The sequence below is a fragment of the Sporothrix brasiliensis genome (genome assembly GCF_000820605.1).
Source record: "Sporothrix brasiliensis 5110 chromosome Unknown Cont18, whole genome shotgun sequence".
NCBI classification, from domain to species: Eukaryota; Fungi; Ascomycota; class Sordariomycetes; order Ophiostomatales; family Ophiostomataceae; genus Sporothrix; species Sporothrix brasiliensis.
In genome coordinates, this window is record NW_024467137.1 from 3,475,841 (window position 1) to 3,493,239 (window position 17,399).

General features: G+C 55.3%; 3 protein-coding genes across 3 annotated transcripts; 1 reads left to right on the forward strand and 2 right to left on the reverse strand.

The window, feature by feature from the left end:
- Positions 1 to 2,411: 2,411 nt before the first annotated feature.
- SPBR_01277 (c2h2 transcription factor) lies at positions 2,412 to 5,549 on the reverse strand (the record flags this gene model as incomplete). The annotated part of the gene is made up of 4 exons (XM_040759588.1): positions 2,412 to 2,567; positions 2,632 to 4,033; positions 4,261 to 5,395; positions 5,453 to 5,549. 4 exons carry the CDS (start codon positions 5,547 to 5,549, stop codon positions 2,412 to 2,414), a joined length of 2,790 nt encoding a protein of 929 aa, XP_040619917.1.
- Positions 5,550 to 13,619: 8,070 nt separating this feature from the next.
- Positions 13,620 to 14,381, forward strand: SPBR_01993 (mitochondrial hypoxia responsive domain containing protein; the record flags this gene model as incomplete). Its single annotated transcript, XM_040760302.1, has 1 exon — positions 13,620 to 14,381. The coding sequence occupies one exon, from the start codon at positions 13,620 to 13,622 to the stop codon at positions 14,379 to 14,381; it is 762 nt and encodes a 253-aa protein (XP_040619918.1).
- Positions 14,382 to 15,116: 735 nt separating this feature from the next.
- SPBR_01410 (kelch repeat protein) lies at positions 15,117 to 17,342 on the reverse strand (the record flags this gene model as incomplete). Its single annotated transcript, XM_040759721.1, has 1 exon — positions 15,117 to 17,342. The coding sequence occupies one exon, from the start codon at positions 17,340 to 17,342 to the stop codon at positions 15,117 to 15,119; it is 2,226 nt and encodes a 741-aa protein (XP_040619919.1).
- Between the last annotated feature and the right edge of the window lie 57 nt (positions 17,343 to 17,399).

Here is a 17,399-nt window from a genome sequence, read left to right on the forward strand (position 1 = left end):
TCTGCTCGCGCAAGATGGGCAAACTTGGAAAGATGATCTACCCAGTCAGAATGCGACCAATGCATTGGCGATGAAAGTAAATTGGCCGCCAAGTTCTCCGGCCTCGGCGCTCTCTCACACCGATCACTTATTTTTTATTTGTTTGTTATTTCAGTGCTGTCGTATGTCGGCAAGAGATACTCTGTAGGGACTTGCCCGCTTACGAGTGTCTCCTCCCTGTCTACGGCCTTCCTTTGGCGATGATGTGCATATTCACATACGAAGCACAGCAAGGGAGACAAGCAGAAAGGGACGTGTAAGGAGGGCAAGAAAACGCGACAACCCAAGACAATGAAGGAATGGAAGACAGGCACACAGCAGGGAGAAAGAGAGAGAAAGGCGCCGTCGCGTGGTCGACATGCACCAACCACGCCACTCTCACTTTTGCCCTGACCCTCACCTCTGGACCCTTGCGCAACCTAGCAACAAAAGGCAGTGGCAATCGATCCTGCGAGCCTGTTTTGTACAAGAGGCCCGTTTGTCTTATTTTGCTGCAGTAAATCCTGGCACGAGGAGCGGCCACTCGAAAGGTTCTTGTGAGTACGTATGAGCATGAATCCTCCCGCTCCTTCACCTCCCTTTCTTTTTCGAGTCCTGCCTCGTTGTCGTCTCTCGGAAAGTGCCGGTCGAGTCTGGTTGGTCATGCTTCTTTCCCACAGCAAAAGTGGACAGACCGATTTTGTTAGTGTCAGCTGATGGCGAAAAGCTGGCACCAAATGGCGAGACTTAGGCTGAGAGTATGGGGGGGAACAAAGTGGACAAAGAAGACAGGCGCCCGACAGGCCAACGGTAGGACACACGATGACAGCTAGGCTCTTCTCGAATGTGTGTATTGTCATGATTTGGCAGTTCACCTGGTGGCCTCGCCCGTTTCCCAAAGTGTCGGTTTATGGCCTTTGTGAACGCCACGCGGCCAGTTGGTTTTGCCGGATTGGGTTCCTCCCCCCTCCCTCCGGTCGAGCCACCTGTCGGGGCGAACTCGACCAGTGCGAAGCCTACCACCATTTGGCAATGAAACAAAACCAAAACGACCAGATCGGCTTGCTTCTGGGTGGTGGTCCATTGGTATATATGGCCCTGCTCTGTAGTGCGGAGACTGCCCACCTACGATCCTCCCTTGTCGATTCCAGATGGGATGCCTAGGCGAAAGCCTCTCGCTAGTCCAATGCGACCGTGGCCGGCCGGCCCACCAGGACATCATCTCTCAGCCTTGCGCGTTCAGGCACCGGGAACACGGATGAAGAGACACGCCAACAAGGGCTGCTTTGAAGATACGAAATGGACGGCCGTCACTAGGCAACCCATACAACCTGACTTATGAGTACGCCAAATACCAAAACAATCACAAGAGAGTGGGGCTGGGGCATCATGTGTTGATGCCATGTAGATGATAAACTTTGGACCCCTTTTTGGATTTGTCGACGAGAAAGAAGTAGCTCAAAACAATCATCTCACAAAGAGACTTGGCAAATATAGAAAGAAAAACAAGCACAGGCATGAGTACCGGCATGACCAACAGCCCCAAACATTGCCATGGAAAAGCATGCAAAAAAAGAATAAAACAAAGGAAACAAAATAAGTCCCAACCTACCCTTCTATATACGGACTCCCTCCAAATAAAACAAAAAAGATAACTTTTTGAAAGGCACATACACATGACGCCGGTATTAGAGTCTAATAATGAGAGGGATCAAAAAAGGGAAAGGAGAAATGTGTAATATCGTGCATCCATCAAGGGGAAGGGAAATGAGCAGAGAGGGACGAGACACGGCGGGTGATAGCAACGGAGAAACCAAGTGCTCCTCCTCGTTGCGTGTTCAAAATCTCGACAACTGTCTATGAAAATGAGGGCAGTAGCGGTGGAGATGAGAAGTCACCTTTTGTTTGCTGCTGTAACAACAGTGTATGTTGAAAACGAGAAAGACAAGGTATGCGAAAAACGTACGTATCCGGTACCGGTGCCCCTTCCGCTGCCCGGCCATCCAATGGCGCAATGAGTCTGTCCTCTTCGCACCTCAGAGTCAAGAATGGAAGAAATACGCTTCTGCAGAAGAGATTTTCAGCTCCCAACCCTGCTGGCCAAGGACGGGTGGTGTAGGGTCGCGAAACAGGACACGAAAAAGTGTATAAAACAATGTGAAAATCGTAGGCGTAAAGAAAATGACGGACCACAAGCAGTGACCGGAGGGTATATGGCGTATAGGGCTTGAACTCGGACGTAACTCTAAAGCAAAGCTGTCCAGGAAAGCTAGATTCTCGACACCAAGGAACTGCCAATCCAATGAAGAAGAAAAAAAGGGAATAAAAAAAACGGGGCAAAACGTAAACAAAAAGAAAAGCAAAAACAAAACAGTCGTCTTTCTTCTTTCGGTTTAGTTCATTTGTTCTTCCCCAATGTTTGGCAATGTGGGAATGCCACCAAGGTTGAGCCCCATCGGGTTCTGACCCAGCGTCGCTGCCATGCTTGACAGAAGGTTCTGCTGTTGGGCAAGAACCTCGGGGTCGCACGCCGGCGAGTGTTGCTTGTGCTGTTGTTTGTTAATACGTGCGAATGAGTGAGATACGAGGTTGAGAGTTGGGGTGGACACTTACGTATTTGAGACCGTTCAAGTTCTTGTAGCGCTTGCCACAATAGTCGCACTTGAAAGGCTTCTCCTTCTCCATGCCCATGGTGCCCGGGTACGGCGCAGACGTCTCCGGGTTTACAATCGAAAAGGTGCCGTCACCGTTCTCATGCAGTTGCTGGGTTGCATGGCCGTGGGCCTTGTGGTATTTGAGGCCGTTTTGGTTCTTGTAGGCCTTCTCGCAACCAATGACAGGGCAGCGGAAGGGCTTGGGCTCTTCAGGCAGCAGGAAGGCGGCGCTCATCTGCTGTAGAAGAGCCGCCGTGTCCGTACCCGGCGGGAACTGCGACTGGTCGAGATTGAAATTGGCCAGCTGCTGCGCCAGCGCCTGCTGCTGCTGGCTGAGCTGCGGGGATCCACCACCAGCGGCACCATTGGGACTGTACAAGCTTTTCGCAGGGTCGTTGATGGTGCTAAAATCAAGGCCGCCCAGGTTGTTCGCAAAGCCCATTCCAAAGTTGTTGGTCATGTCCATGTTGCCCAGATCCATCTTGAGGCCGAGGCCGGCAACGTCCTCGTCGTCGTCCAAGTCCGGCGTGGACTCGTGGGAGAACTGCGTCTGGTTGGGAAAGCCTTGCTGGGTACTAAGGGTGGGAGTGTTGACCGACGAGACCGTCGGGTTGTTGGCGAAACCAAAGTTCGCCGCGGCTGGGGTGGTCGGGTTGGATGTGCGCAGGGCTTGGTGGGCGAGGCCGCTGCTGTTGAGGTTGAGCTGTGGCCGCTGCTGGCCGAACAGCTGGCGGGTCTGTTGGATGGTGCGCTGATTGCTGCTGCTGCTGTCGTCCATGTCCATGTGACCAACGGCATCGTCCATCTCCATGTCGCCCACAGCGTCCATGTCGTCATTCATCGCCAGCGCCTGGTGCTTAGGGGCTATTGGTGTAGCCTGTCCGGAATGTGTCTGCTGCTGCTGCTGCTGCTGCTGAACACCACCGGCTGGCTGCTGGAGCTGCTGTTGGCGCACCATCTGCTGGAAACCACCGACACCGAGGCCCATGCTCAGGCCGTTGCCGTTGCCGTTGGCGGGCGCGCCACCCGGGCGGCTGCTTGCCTGCCCGAGCTGACCTTGCTGAATGGCCTGAAGGTTGGACTGGCCGGGGACACCGAGTGACGCACCGTTGGCATTACGCTGGCTGCCCGGGATGGACAGCGTATTGCCGCCAACATGACGCGAGGTCGACGGCGCCTGGCGGGTGTGGCTTTCCTCGTAGTGCTGAAGGAGGTCGTGCATGGTGGGCCAGATACGGTCACAGCACATGAAATCCCGCATGAAGTTGGCCTCCATCTTGGGGAGGTACGAGGTGGAGTGTAGAGATGGCGATTGGTGGGCCGCCATGTTTGGCGACGTGCCCATAGAAACACCCATCATCCTGCAAATGACAAAAAAATGGACATTAGAAACGGTCATCGTCGCAGGAAAAGAACGATGCGAATTGAAGAGAGAGCGCCGATTGATAGATGGGGTGGCAGATGAGATGGCTGAGAAGTGCAGGCGCGCGATGGAACAACGGTATGGCATGCACAATGCGATTGAAGTGCGATAGACAGATTTGGGAACGGATAGGTGGGGGGAGGAAGAAGAGATTCGCAAACTTACTCGTCCCGAATGAAGCTGCTGACAGACAGTCCGCCCCAGCTCATACCGCCGCCCATGAGGCTGCCCGCAAGGCTCTCGCGCCGTGCGCGGTGGGCATCGGTGCGGTTGGGGTTGATCATGGAGATGGGCTTGGGCCCGGCGCTGACAAAGGAGTCCTGGCGGCCGCGATTCATGGCGGTCTCGAATGGGTGACTGGACGTCATGTTGACGTTCTTTTGATGGTTCTCAGGGGTGTGAGGGCTGTGGTTGCGAAAAGAGACAGGGCGACGAAAGTTGACGGAGATGCCGAGGGCAAAGGCGGTTGGTGTTCCTATCACGTTCCCTTCCTTGATGTCTCTGTCGATGTCGGCGTCGAAGCCGACGGGCGATGTCCGTCTGACGGTCGAGGGTGTGGATGTGGTTGAGGGCGAGATTGGCGTAGAGGATGTAGTTGACGGCGTTTGAGAAGACTTGGTGGGGCACGTCGGAGAGGGGCGCTCAAGGTCGTCCGTCTCGTAGCGACTAGTGCCACGGTGCTGGTCGTCGGTAAAAAGACGACGATGCTTTCTCGGCGGAGAGCTACCAGCAAGCGACGACGACAGAAGACGTCGATGGGCCGATGGATTCAAGGGCACGATTGTCGCAGGGGATGCAGTCACAGCGGGCGAAGAGGGAGTGAGGACGGCAGGGGAGGCCGACGACGACAGCGGCTGAACGACAACAGGCGACGGCAATTTGGAGACCTCCTTCAGGCTGCAGTGAGCAACCGAGTCGACAAGGCGGGCGTGGGGGAAGAGGTCGAAGTCGCTGTGAAGGCTGTCGTCGGGGGATGCGGAATGAGGAGTGGCTGGCTGTGGCGTAGGCGAGAGAGAGTGTGATGAGTAAAGGAGAGGAGAGGGGGAGGATGAGGTGGATGGTGAGGGTGAAGATGGAATTGAGGCGGAAGAGATGGTAGCGGTGGTGGCAAGAGCGTCAGTAGATACGCGATAGCCGTGGGCGGTGGGGGGATTCACAGTGCTGGAGCTGGCGTTGTGGGAAAGAGAAGGAGTCTTGCGCACCGAGGACTCGTGCGAAGAAATGCGTGACTGTGGTGCTGAAAGGGCCGCAGTGGCAGTTGCAGGCGTCATGCGGCAGGTGGCGGCGGCGAGGGGAGCACCTCGGCGAGGACAAGCGCCAGCGGGAGATGCTCCAGAAGGAGTAGCTGCAGACGCACTCTGCTGCTGGGAATTCGTGGACGCTGAGGCGGCTGTCGCACGAGACGACGCGAGGTCGTCGCTACTTGCACCAAACCACCGAAACGCCTTCTTCATGGTGTCTTCCTGTGGCTGGTAGAAGTCTCTGGTACTTGGCGCTCAGCCTGGACGCCTGGCAGCCTGTAAAAGAGGCTATAAGTGAGCCTGGGGCGTCTCCGGTGGGGCTCTCGTCCACCGTCGAGCCCGTCAAAGAACAGAAAGGCGAAAACCGGCGCGGACTAGCGCCGTCTCGAGGACTGATGGATCTGGGCCCAGGGGACGTTAGGGGCGTGCGTTCACGGAGTTTGTGGTGGTAGCGTCTCCAGTGGCACGAGTGGGTTTCTGAGAGGAACAAGCGGCCAGGCGATTTGGTGCCGTATGTGTGGGTGGCGCTTATTGTTGGCAGGCGGCCGAGGCGGCCTAGGGCGACAAACGCGAGTGCAGGACCAGCACAGTAACCAGATGGGGCGTGGGAATAGAGAGTAGAAGTGGATGAAGATGAAGGCATGGAAAGGGAAGCGATATGTAGGAGAGTGACTGTGCGGCAGTCGTGCAGTCAAATATGCTTGGACGGCGTAGTGCGTACTTGTGCGTCCGAGTCCGCGTCGTCGTCGTCGCAAAGTGGGCAAAATAATGACGACGGTGAGTAAGGATGCAGTGTGGCGCCGATAGATCGTCAAGATGGACGGCAAAGGGGGAAACGAGGGCGATGTTGTTTGGAGAGGAGGGAGAGGAGGAGAAAGAGGAAAGGTGAGGAGAGTTTATTTCGTTGTGGGAAAGAGAAGGAGAAAGGAAGAGAAGAGGAGAATGAAGGAAGGACGTAGGAAATGGGACAAGAGCAGAAGGGGCGAGGGCAACGGCAACGGAAGGAGGACCGGAACGGAAGGAGCGCGAGTGTGTTTTGGTTCGGGAAACAGTAAAAACGGAAGGAGCGATCGAGAGGTGTCAAATCGCGCGGTGGACGTCGCTGCTCACGGAAGGCGGGGAGCTTGTGTTGGAAGGCACGACACTCGGTGCAGGTGCGACGGCCGTCAACAAGGCGAGAGGGAGCTGTTTTTTGAGCTGGAAAAGATAGGAAACAGACTTTGTTTGTCGCTGCACTTGTATATCACTCGTTGCGATCGAGGTCCGGATTGACCTGCATGTAAGTGCTGTGGGCGGTGTGTGGATCAGCAACACTGCAGCTAGGCGGAGCAGGCGGCATGCACAACAGAACAAAATCGAGTCGAAAGAAAACGAGGTGAAGGTGAAGCAGGATGAGCCGAGAGACGGTGAGGGACGGTGAGAGACGGTAAAAGACGACACGAGAGGTTGGGGAGGACAGAAAACCGAGTAAAATGATCCAGAGGAAGAGAAGCAAGGTGACAAAAATGACTGAAAAAGAAAAAGGGAAGAAAGAGGACAATACCCCGTCTTCTTTTCTTTGTCCGAAACGCGGGAACGGCTTGCACAAAGTTATGGCTTACGGTTTTGCAAGATATGTAGGTCTAGGACGAGCGTGCAGCGTTGTGAGGCGGGCCGACAGGAGGCATGACGATGAAATCTCCCTGGGGCGGCTAGGAAGGAGGAAGGCGAGGGCGCAGAAACGGCGAACTGTAAGCGGTATGCGCAAGTGTGGAAAAGGCGGCCGGAGGGAACGACGGCAAGTTGAGAGGACGGTGCGAACGAGGTCAAAATACAGTCAAGCCAACTTGGGCAAAAGTGAGGGAGGGGTGGAGGAGGAGGACGGGAATAACGACAATGGATGGCAGTGGTGAGTATCTCGAGAAGACGAGACATGTGAAAGGGTGTGAAAGAGAAAAGGCAAGGTAAACCAGGCAAACAGAAACGAGTCACGATTCGGGGGTTGACAGACGAAAATAAAAATAAAGAAAAGTAAAATAGAATATAACATGTCGTGTAGCTTCCTCGGGCGGCTGGTCTGTGGTCGACTACCACTCACACTCCGTACCATCTACAGTATTATCGCTCTCCGTTTTCGTTTACTACTTCTTACGAGGCCGTCTTTTCATCAACGCGAATCTACAATCAGTCGTCTGATTTCGATTGGAGACTGTGGAACCATAGGACCTATGATCTACAAAAAGCTCGGCAAAGCACAGGACAACCGCGAGAAATAGGGAAATATGACAATCGACCACAGGCCTTGCACGAAGCCATACAACAAAACAAGTAGGAAACGAAGAGGAAGAGAGTGAGGCGGCCTGGCGTTGTTGAGCGAGACTTCGGCTCCGCATTCAAAGGATTCATGACACGAGGCCGAAAGGGTCCATAACACGGCGGCTCTTTGGTTGGCCACTTGTGGTTTGGCTACCTTTGTCATGGTTTGGACTTTGCTGGCCTTTTGTATATGGTGAGTGCAAAGAGCGAGAGGACGAAGGGACAATGATAACACAAAAGACTAGTCCTTGGCAAGAGACGATCCGTTGGGTCGTCTCCGAAGCCCAGAAGACGGCGATCGCAGGTACGCCACCGAACACTCCCAAGGACCCAAGGGAAGGCGCTACAAGGAGCCGAACCGCCTGGCATAAAAAAGGTTGAGACATGGGAACAAAGAAAACAAGAGGCGCAGGCCGGGAAAAGTACGATTTACTGACGTAGGGACAGTGCGACCGCGGGTCAGACAAACGCACAAGCCAAGGGGGAATGAAGCTATGGTGAGCGAGCGTTTGCACGAGAGAGACCAGCAGGCAAGGCTTGCACGCGAGAAGCCAACCGATGGTGTGAAGCGCTGAAAGAGAGTGTGAGAGCATCCCAGCGTGGAAGTAGAAAATCGGAAAATAAAGGGAAATAAAAGTCTGGTTGACACAATGCATCCAAGCAGAAAGACGGAAAGGGCGATGGGCCGACTAACACGACAAAACTGCGCTAACAGCAAACAGCTTACCCAAAGGGCAGGGGCAGATCGCGCTGGTCTCGTTTGTCCGAATATGGTAAAAGGAAGAGCTCGTCGGGATGGGTGGCACCTTCCCGACCGTCCGTATCTTACAGACAAAGTGGGCTCTGACTGGGTCGTTGCAGCGGCAAGTCGAAAAATAAGGACCGCCTACAAAGTAGTGCATCGGCCCTAAGACGGTCGTTACGGCGGTCGCTCTTTCTTTCAAAGGACCAAATACGACAGTCGTGTGGCTCCGATTACAGGGGCGTTCGGCTACTCTTGCTCTGTGAAAGTGGAACCGAGGCTGCCGAAGGACTGGAGCGTGCTGGGCCAGGGTTCTAGAGAAACAACAGAAGTGGCGAGCGAAGAGTTTCCGAGATGACGATAATTCAATAAATCGATAAAACGGCAAAGTGGTAGGCCCGGCTTGACAAGAGACGGGTGTCATGCTGAAGGCTGAATTTGGCAGGAGGGTGCCGGAACACAGACGGCAAGCAAGGTCAGACAGGGAAGGAATGCGCCGTCCACAAACGTCGCCCCCAATACGACTACAGGCTGTCGACTCTGTGAGCCACCTCTGTGCGTGGCATCTCAATCGAAAGCGAGCCTTTGCAATAACGACAGAGAGTCATCCGGGAGGATGCATGACACTATAGCAATGGCAGCCTGGCCATGTTCGACTCATCATCACGATGTAACCATAATCGTCCTTTCAAGAGAACTGAACCGCAACAGTCTGCGCCTTTAGTACACCTTGGCGACTCTGCTGCACGTTGCTGAATATGCATGCGCCTGGTCGGGACGGGAGTCGCATTTTGTGATCCCAAGATTCACGGTCATACAGCCTGCTGGATGCAGTGGCGTACGGCGTGCTGACAGAACCAGGGGTTGAAATAACAAAAAAAGTCCTCCAGCAGACCCAGACACACACGCTAAAGTCTTGGAAAGCTAGCATACAAAGTAATTACGACGTATTACAGCGAGCTTTACATAGTGCCAGGAACAATCGGGAGTTGGCATATTCGTAGGGGCGGCAAACTGCCAAGCATCGCCACACGCGTGGCATTATTTGGCTGTCGTAAATGCTCTTGGGTGTGCTCTCTGCTGCTCACCGCTTCCGTGGAGGCCGGTGCATGAATTGCAACGTCCCAGAGGCAGGTACGACGGCAGGACGGCAACAGACGCGGCTGACGGCATGGCCAAACGGCCAAGAGAACACACGGCTGGGCATGGGGTGGGAGACGGCCGGCAAAGCAAACAAACGACAGCTGGATGCTTTGCCTGTCGACGTCGATGAGGCGAAGCGAGTCCAAGTGAGACGACCAACGTTGAGAGAAGGGAGATCGGGAGAGACTGGGGCAGCAGGCGGCGAGCTGTCGAAGAAACCTGACAATCTCGCCTCGCTTTTGCGGTGCTTCTCCTGTTCACTTTGTTGTTGGCATCCGCCATGGCAAAAAAAAAAAAACAGAAACCAGAAGACCTTGCAAGGCATTGGGGGCAGGGCCGTCAAGTGCCACCACACCAAGCCTCCGAATCAACTCGTCCAGCCGCCTCCTGCCACATGGTGCCGTTCGCCCTGACATCGCTCGTGCATTTGACCTTGACTTCACACCCTCCCTCGCCTTAGCGAGCACATCAAGTGCCCAATGAGGCCCTCCCTGGCGGGTTTGGGGGGTTGACCAGATGTCTCCTACCATTGCCAATTCACATTCATCCCGTTGCAATGCAACTACTCTATTGTAATCCCATGGCCCGTTCGAGTCCCCCCTTCCATCTTTCTCTTTGTTGTGTCCTATTTCGTTCTCTTCGAAAAGTACCGTAAATCCAGACCAAGCAACCAGCATTAGTGTTTTGTTCGAGATATCCCTTGCTATTTTGGCAGACAATGCTGTCGATCGACTGATCTAGATATGCCAGCCGATTCCATTTATAGCAACGTCTGGGCGTGAAACAGACGTCGCTTCGACGCAAGAGATAAGCTATTTTGTATCTCGAATAGCAGTGATTTTTTTTGTTGCTTGATAGAGTAGTTCTCCACCTCCCCATATCAAGTACGTCTTGAAACCCGCTCCTTCAAACCACAGATACGTAGTGGCACCCGATCCGCACTCCGGGGGCAAGATGGAGGACGAGGTACTACGGTGTCCACCACAGTCAGGAAAGGGCAAACTGTATGCAACGAGCGTCCTCTGGAGAAGGGAAATATAGAGAACAAACCCCGGACCCATGATGCAGCTTCACGTTACCGCCCTACGCCGGACAATACGGACTCCAAACGAAGTAATACATATAGCGGGAGATTGAAGTCTCAAAAGACGTCGGTCCTCGCCATACGCGGCAACTGGCGCTGCTTCTGATGACTTTCATCCCCTTTTCATCTCATCTCCAATCCTCTTTCTCGTTGCTCATCTCGCCTCCCCGTTCCAGTCTCTGCCCGACCTTGGTACGGCCACCGTAGGCAGATAATACAGAGACTTGCAGACGGGTCCGCGCGCGGAACGAACTCATGCAGTCGAAAAAGCGATGGAAAGAAATTAAAAAAAAGAAAAGATCATCTCGTTAGATTTTCGCCCTCAGAATCCATTGCATGCAGGATACAGCGCATGCAGCGCATGGCAATGTATACAACATGTGCAATGTGATCAGAGTTTTCGATATGAGAAGAAATCACACCTACTCTGTTGTACAACATAATTTGAACCGTCACCCACCAGTCGGCCCACCAAAAAAGAGGCCCCCACGGTACAATGTGGGCGAGTCGTTCACCGCTTTCGCGGGACAGAAGAAAAAACGACTAGGAAAGTGCGCCGTAGACGCAAGCAGGATCAATTTCACGAAGAATTTCGCAGTAAACAAGCACTGATAGTATGACATGCTACTTATATATCGTACTTTGAAAGGAAAATGGAGGGGCTTGCATGGGAAAGGATGAGAAGAAAGAAAATAAATAATGAAAGCGTACAACCTTGCTATATGTTGTCCGTTTTTGGGGGCGAAAAAGGGAGAATAACCGAGGCAAACATAGAAAGCGGCGGCTCTTGTCACAACCAGTTGCTTTACCATCACCGTCTTCTTCAGCAGCATCGTCAAACAGGGATGAATGGAGACGGGGTGTGGATAGGCAAGGATGAAGGGGAGAGGATTAAACGCCGTCCGATGAAGTCCACACACGACCCATTGCCCGATTTGATTGTGTAGCAACCCTGCTTTTTTTTCCTTTCTTTTCTCTCGTTTTGTTTGAGTGTGTGTGTTGGAGCAACCACCGTTGCGGCCGGTGGAGACGGCTTGCCTCGAATGTTTTCTCATCACCGCTTCGCTGCGCTGATCTTTTTCTTTGATTCAATTTTGTTCGGGCGAGGCCCGGGAAAAAAGAGAGTATGATTCTACGATGTTCTCCGTGCTCTGCAGTAGAGATTAACCCTCAACAACATATATCCCAAAGAAACACAACACCCGTACTTCCTTCTGTCCCGAAAAGTTGCTTTGCTGTTTCGAATGTCTCTTCTTTTTTTTTTTTTTTTGCTCTCTTTCTTCGCTTGGCAGGGGTCGGTTCTGTTAGTGCCAACCGCTTTTTGGCCTGCAGGGGACTAACACTACTTTGGATGGCCATGTTAGGACAATATGATTGGTTGGCTGCAGCTGGTACTGAATCGTGCCTAAGGCACAAATTTCCCCAACAAGCCACCTGCCTTAATAAGCAGACGCCGAAGTCCCGAATTTCCAGCGCCAATATGCGATTTTCCCCTGCGGACTGCTGATTCCTGCTTTACAGTTGCGCTGCTGCCGTGTTTGCCCGTCTCCGAGAAATGGCCGTTATGGAAAGGGAAGCTACGATTTGTTCCAGAAGGCACATCAGAACTGAACGAAGCAAACCGATTCTCGCCGGACGACCTGTAAAGAAAAAGCATGACAACGTGCCGCGGTCTCCAGAAGCCCAGAATAGCATTTGCGCTTTTTGTCGGCTGAGGTTAAGCCTTTTCGACTGCAGACTTGACCAAACGGCGACGAAAAAGAACAGGCTGGCTGTGTGTTCATATTCTCATCTGAACAGCTGTCAAGCATACCTTTAGTGATCAGACTGGTTGTGAGTGCTGTGGGATTCGCGTGCTTCAAATCCCTATTCTCTGGGCGCCACGTAAACGCCCGTCAATAGTGGTGGCAGATATGGTGTAATGGCACCACTGTGCCTGCAAGGCCCCGTAATACTGACCTGCGAAATGGGAGAACCCGGAACGTTCCTCGTGCCTTCCCTGTGCCACGCTTTGCGGGACTCTGACGGACGAAAATCGGGGTTTGAACGGCCTCTGCTCCTGCCAAAATGCACCGCCGTAGTGCCTAATTTTGCGTCAGGCATGCGCACACACGCCAACGACGGAAGGTGTCCACGGAGAAAAGAGAACGCTCTTTCTAGAATAAGATTTTCATGGTCTTTTTTGACAGAATTAATTCCCGTGAAATGCGATTTGACGTCACGGCCGCTCAGGTACCAGGGAGTCAAGAAAGATAACCTCGTGTCCTTCACATGGGTTTCGGCGCAGCAGCACATTGTCAAGATATAAAGGTTCTCTTCCCATGGCCATGCAAGTTCCTGTTTGCCACTCCAGTCTCGTCCGAAGATAACATCAAGACACCGCATACGCCAATTGCATCCATTGCATCCATTGCATCCATTGCATCCATTGCATCAAAACACCATACTTTATTGGGGGACATCACTATTGGAGCTCGACAGCAGAAACCCGAGAACCAATTGTACCCTCCCCGCCTACAAACCGACTGTCCCTGCTGTTCCAGTCCTCACAGCACTGATCGCAAACAACGTACGACATCCTTCCTATTACAGAAAGCAGGCCATTTCCGCGGAAGCGAGACGCACGCGATTCTAGGCGCTCTTTCCTCTCAAATTTAGCTCCCACCCGCTCTTTGCAGCGTTTAGTGTTGCGAACCAGCAGCTCCTTCCCTATCTGCCGTCTCCACACAAGGGCCTGCCAAAACGCCAATTGCAGCGAATCGCACCTACCCGAACACCGGGAAAAGGAAGACGTCAGTCGATTCTGCAAACCCCGTAAGCTTCCCAATTCAGCCAACGGGACCTTCCTCGCCTCTTATTCTCTCACCCCGCCAAAAAAAGAACATCGACACTTTTCCTCTTCCTCCATTCTCCGCCTACAACTCGTGCCTGTTGACATTGTCAATTGAACTCTTCTTTCGCAAAAGACACCCCATCTGCCAACCCCGTCGACCAATCCCGTCGACACGCACTCGCCACGATGAAGGTCGTTACCAAGGACGAGGAAAAGGCCCACTACGACGCCGTCCTGCGTGGCGGCTTCATCGGCGGTGCGGCTGGCCTTGCAGTCGGCCTGCTCGGTCTCACCGCGGCCTCGCGCCGCTATGCCGGCGTCCGCAACCTGACCCTGCCTTTCCGCGCCTTCCTCGTCACCTCGGCGACCTCGGCGTCCGCCATCATCGTCGCCGAGCGCAACTCCATTGCCTTTGCCCGCTCCCGGGACTCCATGTACGGCTACCAGGACGCGTCGCAGCGCGCGGTCAGCGAGCTGCGCAGCAGCGAGTCCGGCAAGGACAAGACGCTGCAGTGGGCGCGCGAGAACCGCTACTCCATTGTCATGTGCAGCTGGGCCGCCTCGATCGGCATCGCCCTGGCCCTCGTCGGCCGCAACAAGTACCTGACGACCGCCCAGAAGGTTGTCCAGGCACGTGTGTACGCCCAGGGCCTGACGCTGGCCGTTATCCTGGGGACGGCCACGCTCGAGATGAGCGACGCCAAGTCGGGCAAGGGCCGCTGGGAGACGGTCAAGGTCGTCGACCCCAACGACCCGGAGCACAAGAAGCTGATTGAGAAGCGCATCCACAAGGAGGAGTACGAGGGCCAGGACTTGTGGATGGACATGGTCGCCGCCGAGGAGCGTCGCCTGGCCAAGTCCAAGGAGCAGAAGGAGGCCAATGCCAAGGCCGCGCCCGCTCCCTCGGCCAAACAAGACAACAAAGTTGGTGTTCCCGCTGAGAATTGACCCCCCCCCGGTGTTGTCTCAAAAGACGGCACACGTCCGGCTGCATCATCTGTATTAACACAACTGACGCAGTCGTAAGGAGTGATTGTCACTTGACATCCTCTTGCGCGCGTTACGACCTACACGTTGCCTGCGACCCGCGACATACACCATTCCCCTCTCACATTATCTTTTTTTCATCTTGATTTTTTTGCATGGACACGGCGTTTGTTTTATTTGTTGTCCTTTCGCGGTTCGATCTATAGGAGACAAGGCGTTTACTGTTTTGCATATCTTTTTAAACTGAATCCGTTGGTCTTTGGTACAGAGTCTACAACAATCCTGCTTGTCGGACAGAAAAAGCAGCTGTATTCTGTTTATTTGTCAATTTTCTGATCCAAGGCATAGAATGAGCATACTATACTGGAGGATATAACGGAAAGATAACGTTCAAAATGAACATCTGAGTGGAGATGCATGATAGCACACGAAACAATATTAACAACATGCTCCATGTCTATTCTATGCTGCGCTACTTTTGGTAAGAATCCCCTCTGCCGACATAGAAGCCTGCCGCCCTTGCGTCTTTCTTGTTAAAAAAATGTCATAAACTCGTGCTCCGTACATAAAGAGGCAATCGGATAGTAACAAAACCCAGGTCAAAATACAAAAGCTCAAAATGCGAATGGCAACCAAGCCCGCATAAACAAACACCGCCGTTGTAAAGAAGAGAAAATGTTCGAAACACATCGAGGATTACACCTCAATCGTAAAGTGGCTGATCTGCGAGTAGTAGGCGTGCACGGCCAGCTCCAGGGTCCACACGTCGTCAAAGACCTCGCCGCCGTCGAAGCCACCAATCATGAGGAGCCGGCTGTCGTAGAGCACCGTGCTGTGGTACCCACGGCCGCTCGGCGGCAGGCCGTACACCTTGCGCCGGTCCCACGTCATGGTCACGAGGTTGAGCAGCAGCACGTCGTTGGAGTACTCGGCGCCGTCGTGCCCGCCCACCACAAACAGGTACGACCCGACAATCGTGGCCGTGTGCGACAGCCGCCGGTGCGTCACGGGGATCGACACGGCGCGCCACAGGTGCGTCTCGACGTCGTACACCCACACGTCGTTGAAACACTCGCCGCCGTCCGAGCCCCCGAAGATGATGAGCTTGGTGCCCACCATGTTGGCCGTGTGGTAGCCGCGGGCCTTGGGACGCGCCTGGTTCAGCAGGTGCGGCTGGTTGAGGAACGCCGCCCCAGCCGGGTCCTCCTTGCTGCTAAAGAGTGCCGTGGACGGCGCAGGATTCGCCGCGCCGTTTTTGCTGGTCGTGGCCGTGGACGTGGCCGTGGACGATCCGGCCGCGAGACCAGCGCCAGTCACGCCGAGGCCGGTGGCCTTTCCCGTGTCCTTGGCCGCCGTCGCAGCCGCCGCCGAGGACGTACCTGCAGCGGACGAGGGACCGCCTTCGGCAGCAGAGCCGCCGTCGCCGTCCACGTCTGGGGAGTCCGTGTCGGGCGTGCCGCTGATCTGCTTCCACACCATCTTGGTCGTGTCGCTGACATCGAGGCGCCACACGTCGTTCAGCGCGCGGATGCCGTCGCCGCCGCCAAACACGTAGATGCCGTTTTTGTAGAGACAGGCCGTGTGTGCGCGGCGCTTGGACGGAAGCGGGCGATCGGTCGAGATGCGCGGGCGCGACCAGCGGAAGTTGGTGGTGTCGAGCACGTAGACGTCGTTGTAGTACAGGGGGCCGTCGCCACCGCCAAAGACGACGAGTTTCTTGCCGACGGCCGTGCACGTCATGGCGCGCAGGGGAAGCGGGATATCACCGACGACGTGCGGCTTGGTCCAGTGAAACGAGTCGGCGTCAAAGACGTACAGGTCGTTGAAACACGCGCGCGCGTCGCAGCCTCCAAAGACGTAGATGTTGGAGCCGATCAGCGTCGCCGTGTGCGCACGCAGCTTGGGATGCCGCACACCAGACACGGGCGCCCGTGTCCAGTACATGCCCGACGAGGGCGCGGGCAGCACGTCGGGCGCTGTGCTTGGGTCAGCCAAGGGCGGAAATGCCGTGTAGCCGGCGGGTCGTCCTTTGGACAGTCGGTCGCTGGTGTTCCCGCCGCCACCACCTCCAATCCCACGGCCGCCACCACTTGCGCTTGTTGTGCTTGCTGGTGTAGCGCGTGACGACGAACTACTGCCTACGCCGCCGCCGCCGCCGCCGCCCGAGCGTACTGTGCTTGACGACCCGCCCCCCGCAACATTGCCATACACACTCGGTTTGCTGGCAATGGCCGATGTTGACCGCATAGCCGATGGCCTGCGGCGGCCATCTCCCTCGGCCGCGGGTTGGGAATCGCTGCCACTGCCGCTACCGCCGCCGGTGGAGTGCACGTCGCTGTTGCCGGTCCCGTTACCGGTGCCGCCGCGATAGGGTGACCGTGCCGATGGTGTGGACACGGAGGTTGTGAGTGGCCCGGCACCGCCGCCGGCCCGGCCGAGAGCCTTGGAGTTGGAAACGGAGAGGTGGAACGTGGTGGGCGAGTCTGCGTTGGACGACGGCACGGGCGCTGCTGACGAAGCCGAGGCGGCAGCAGCGGCGGTGGCCGCCGCAGACAGCGAGCTGGACGACTGCGACCGCTGGCGGATGGACAGCTCGGTGGGCTTGCGCCGGCGGTCCTGGCTCTTGGTGGACAGGTGGCCGGGCGTGTGGCTGCGCTGAATGGGCGGAACTGGGATCGCGGCGGTGGGGGGTGCGGTCGTGTTGGCGCTTGACGTGCTGGTCGTGCTGTTGGCACGGTCGCGCTGCTCACGTCGCCGTCGGGCGCTGCTACCACCACCACCGCTGCCGTGGCCTTGGTGGTGGCTGTCGTCAAAGGTCGAGGCCTCGTCCTCGGCGGGCGAGGCCAGCTGCTGGATCTTTTGCGACCGCATCACCTTGGAGCGCTGGGGCGAGCGCGGCGTCTGGCGGCCTGTGTCAGCCATGCCGAGCCACAGGGCGCATTGGCCACGGGGCGAGGTTTCTGGCCGATGCTAGCTCGA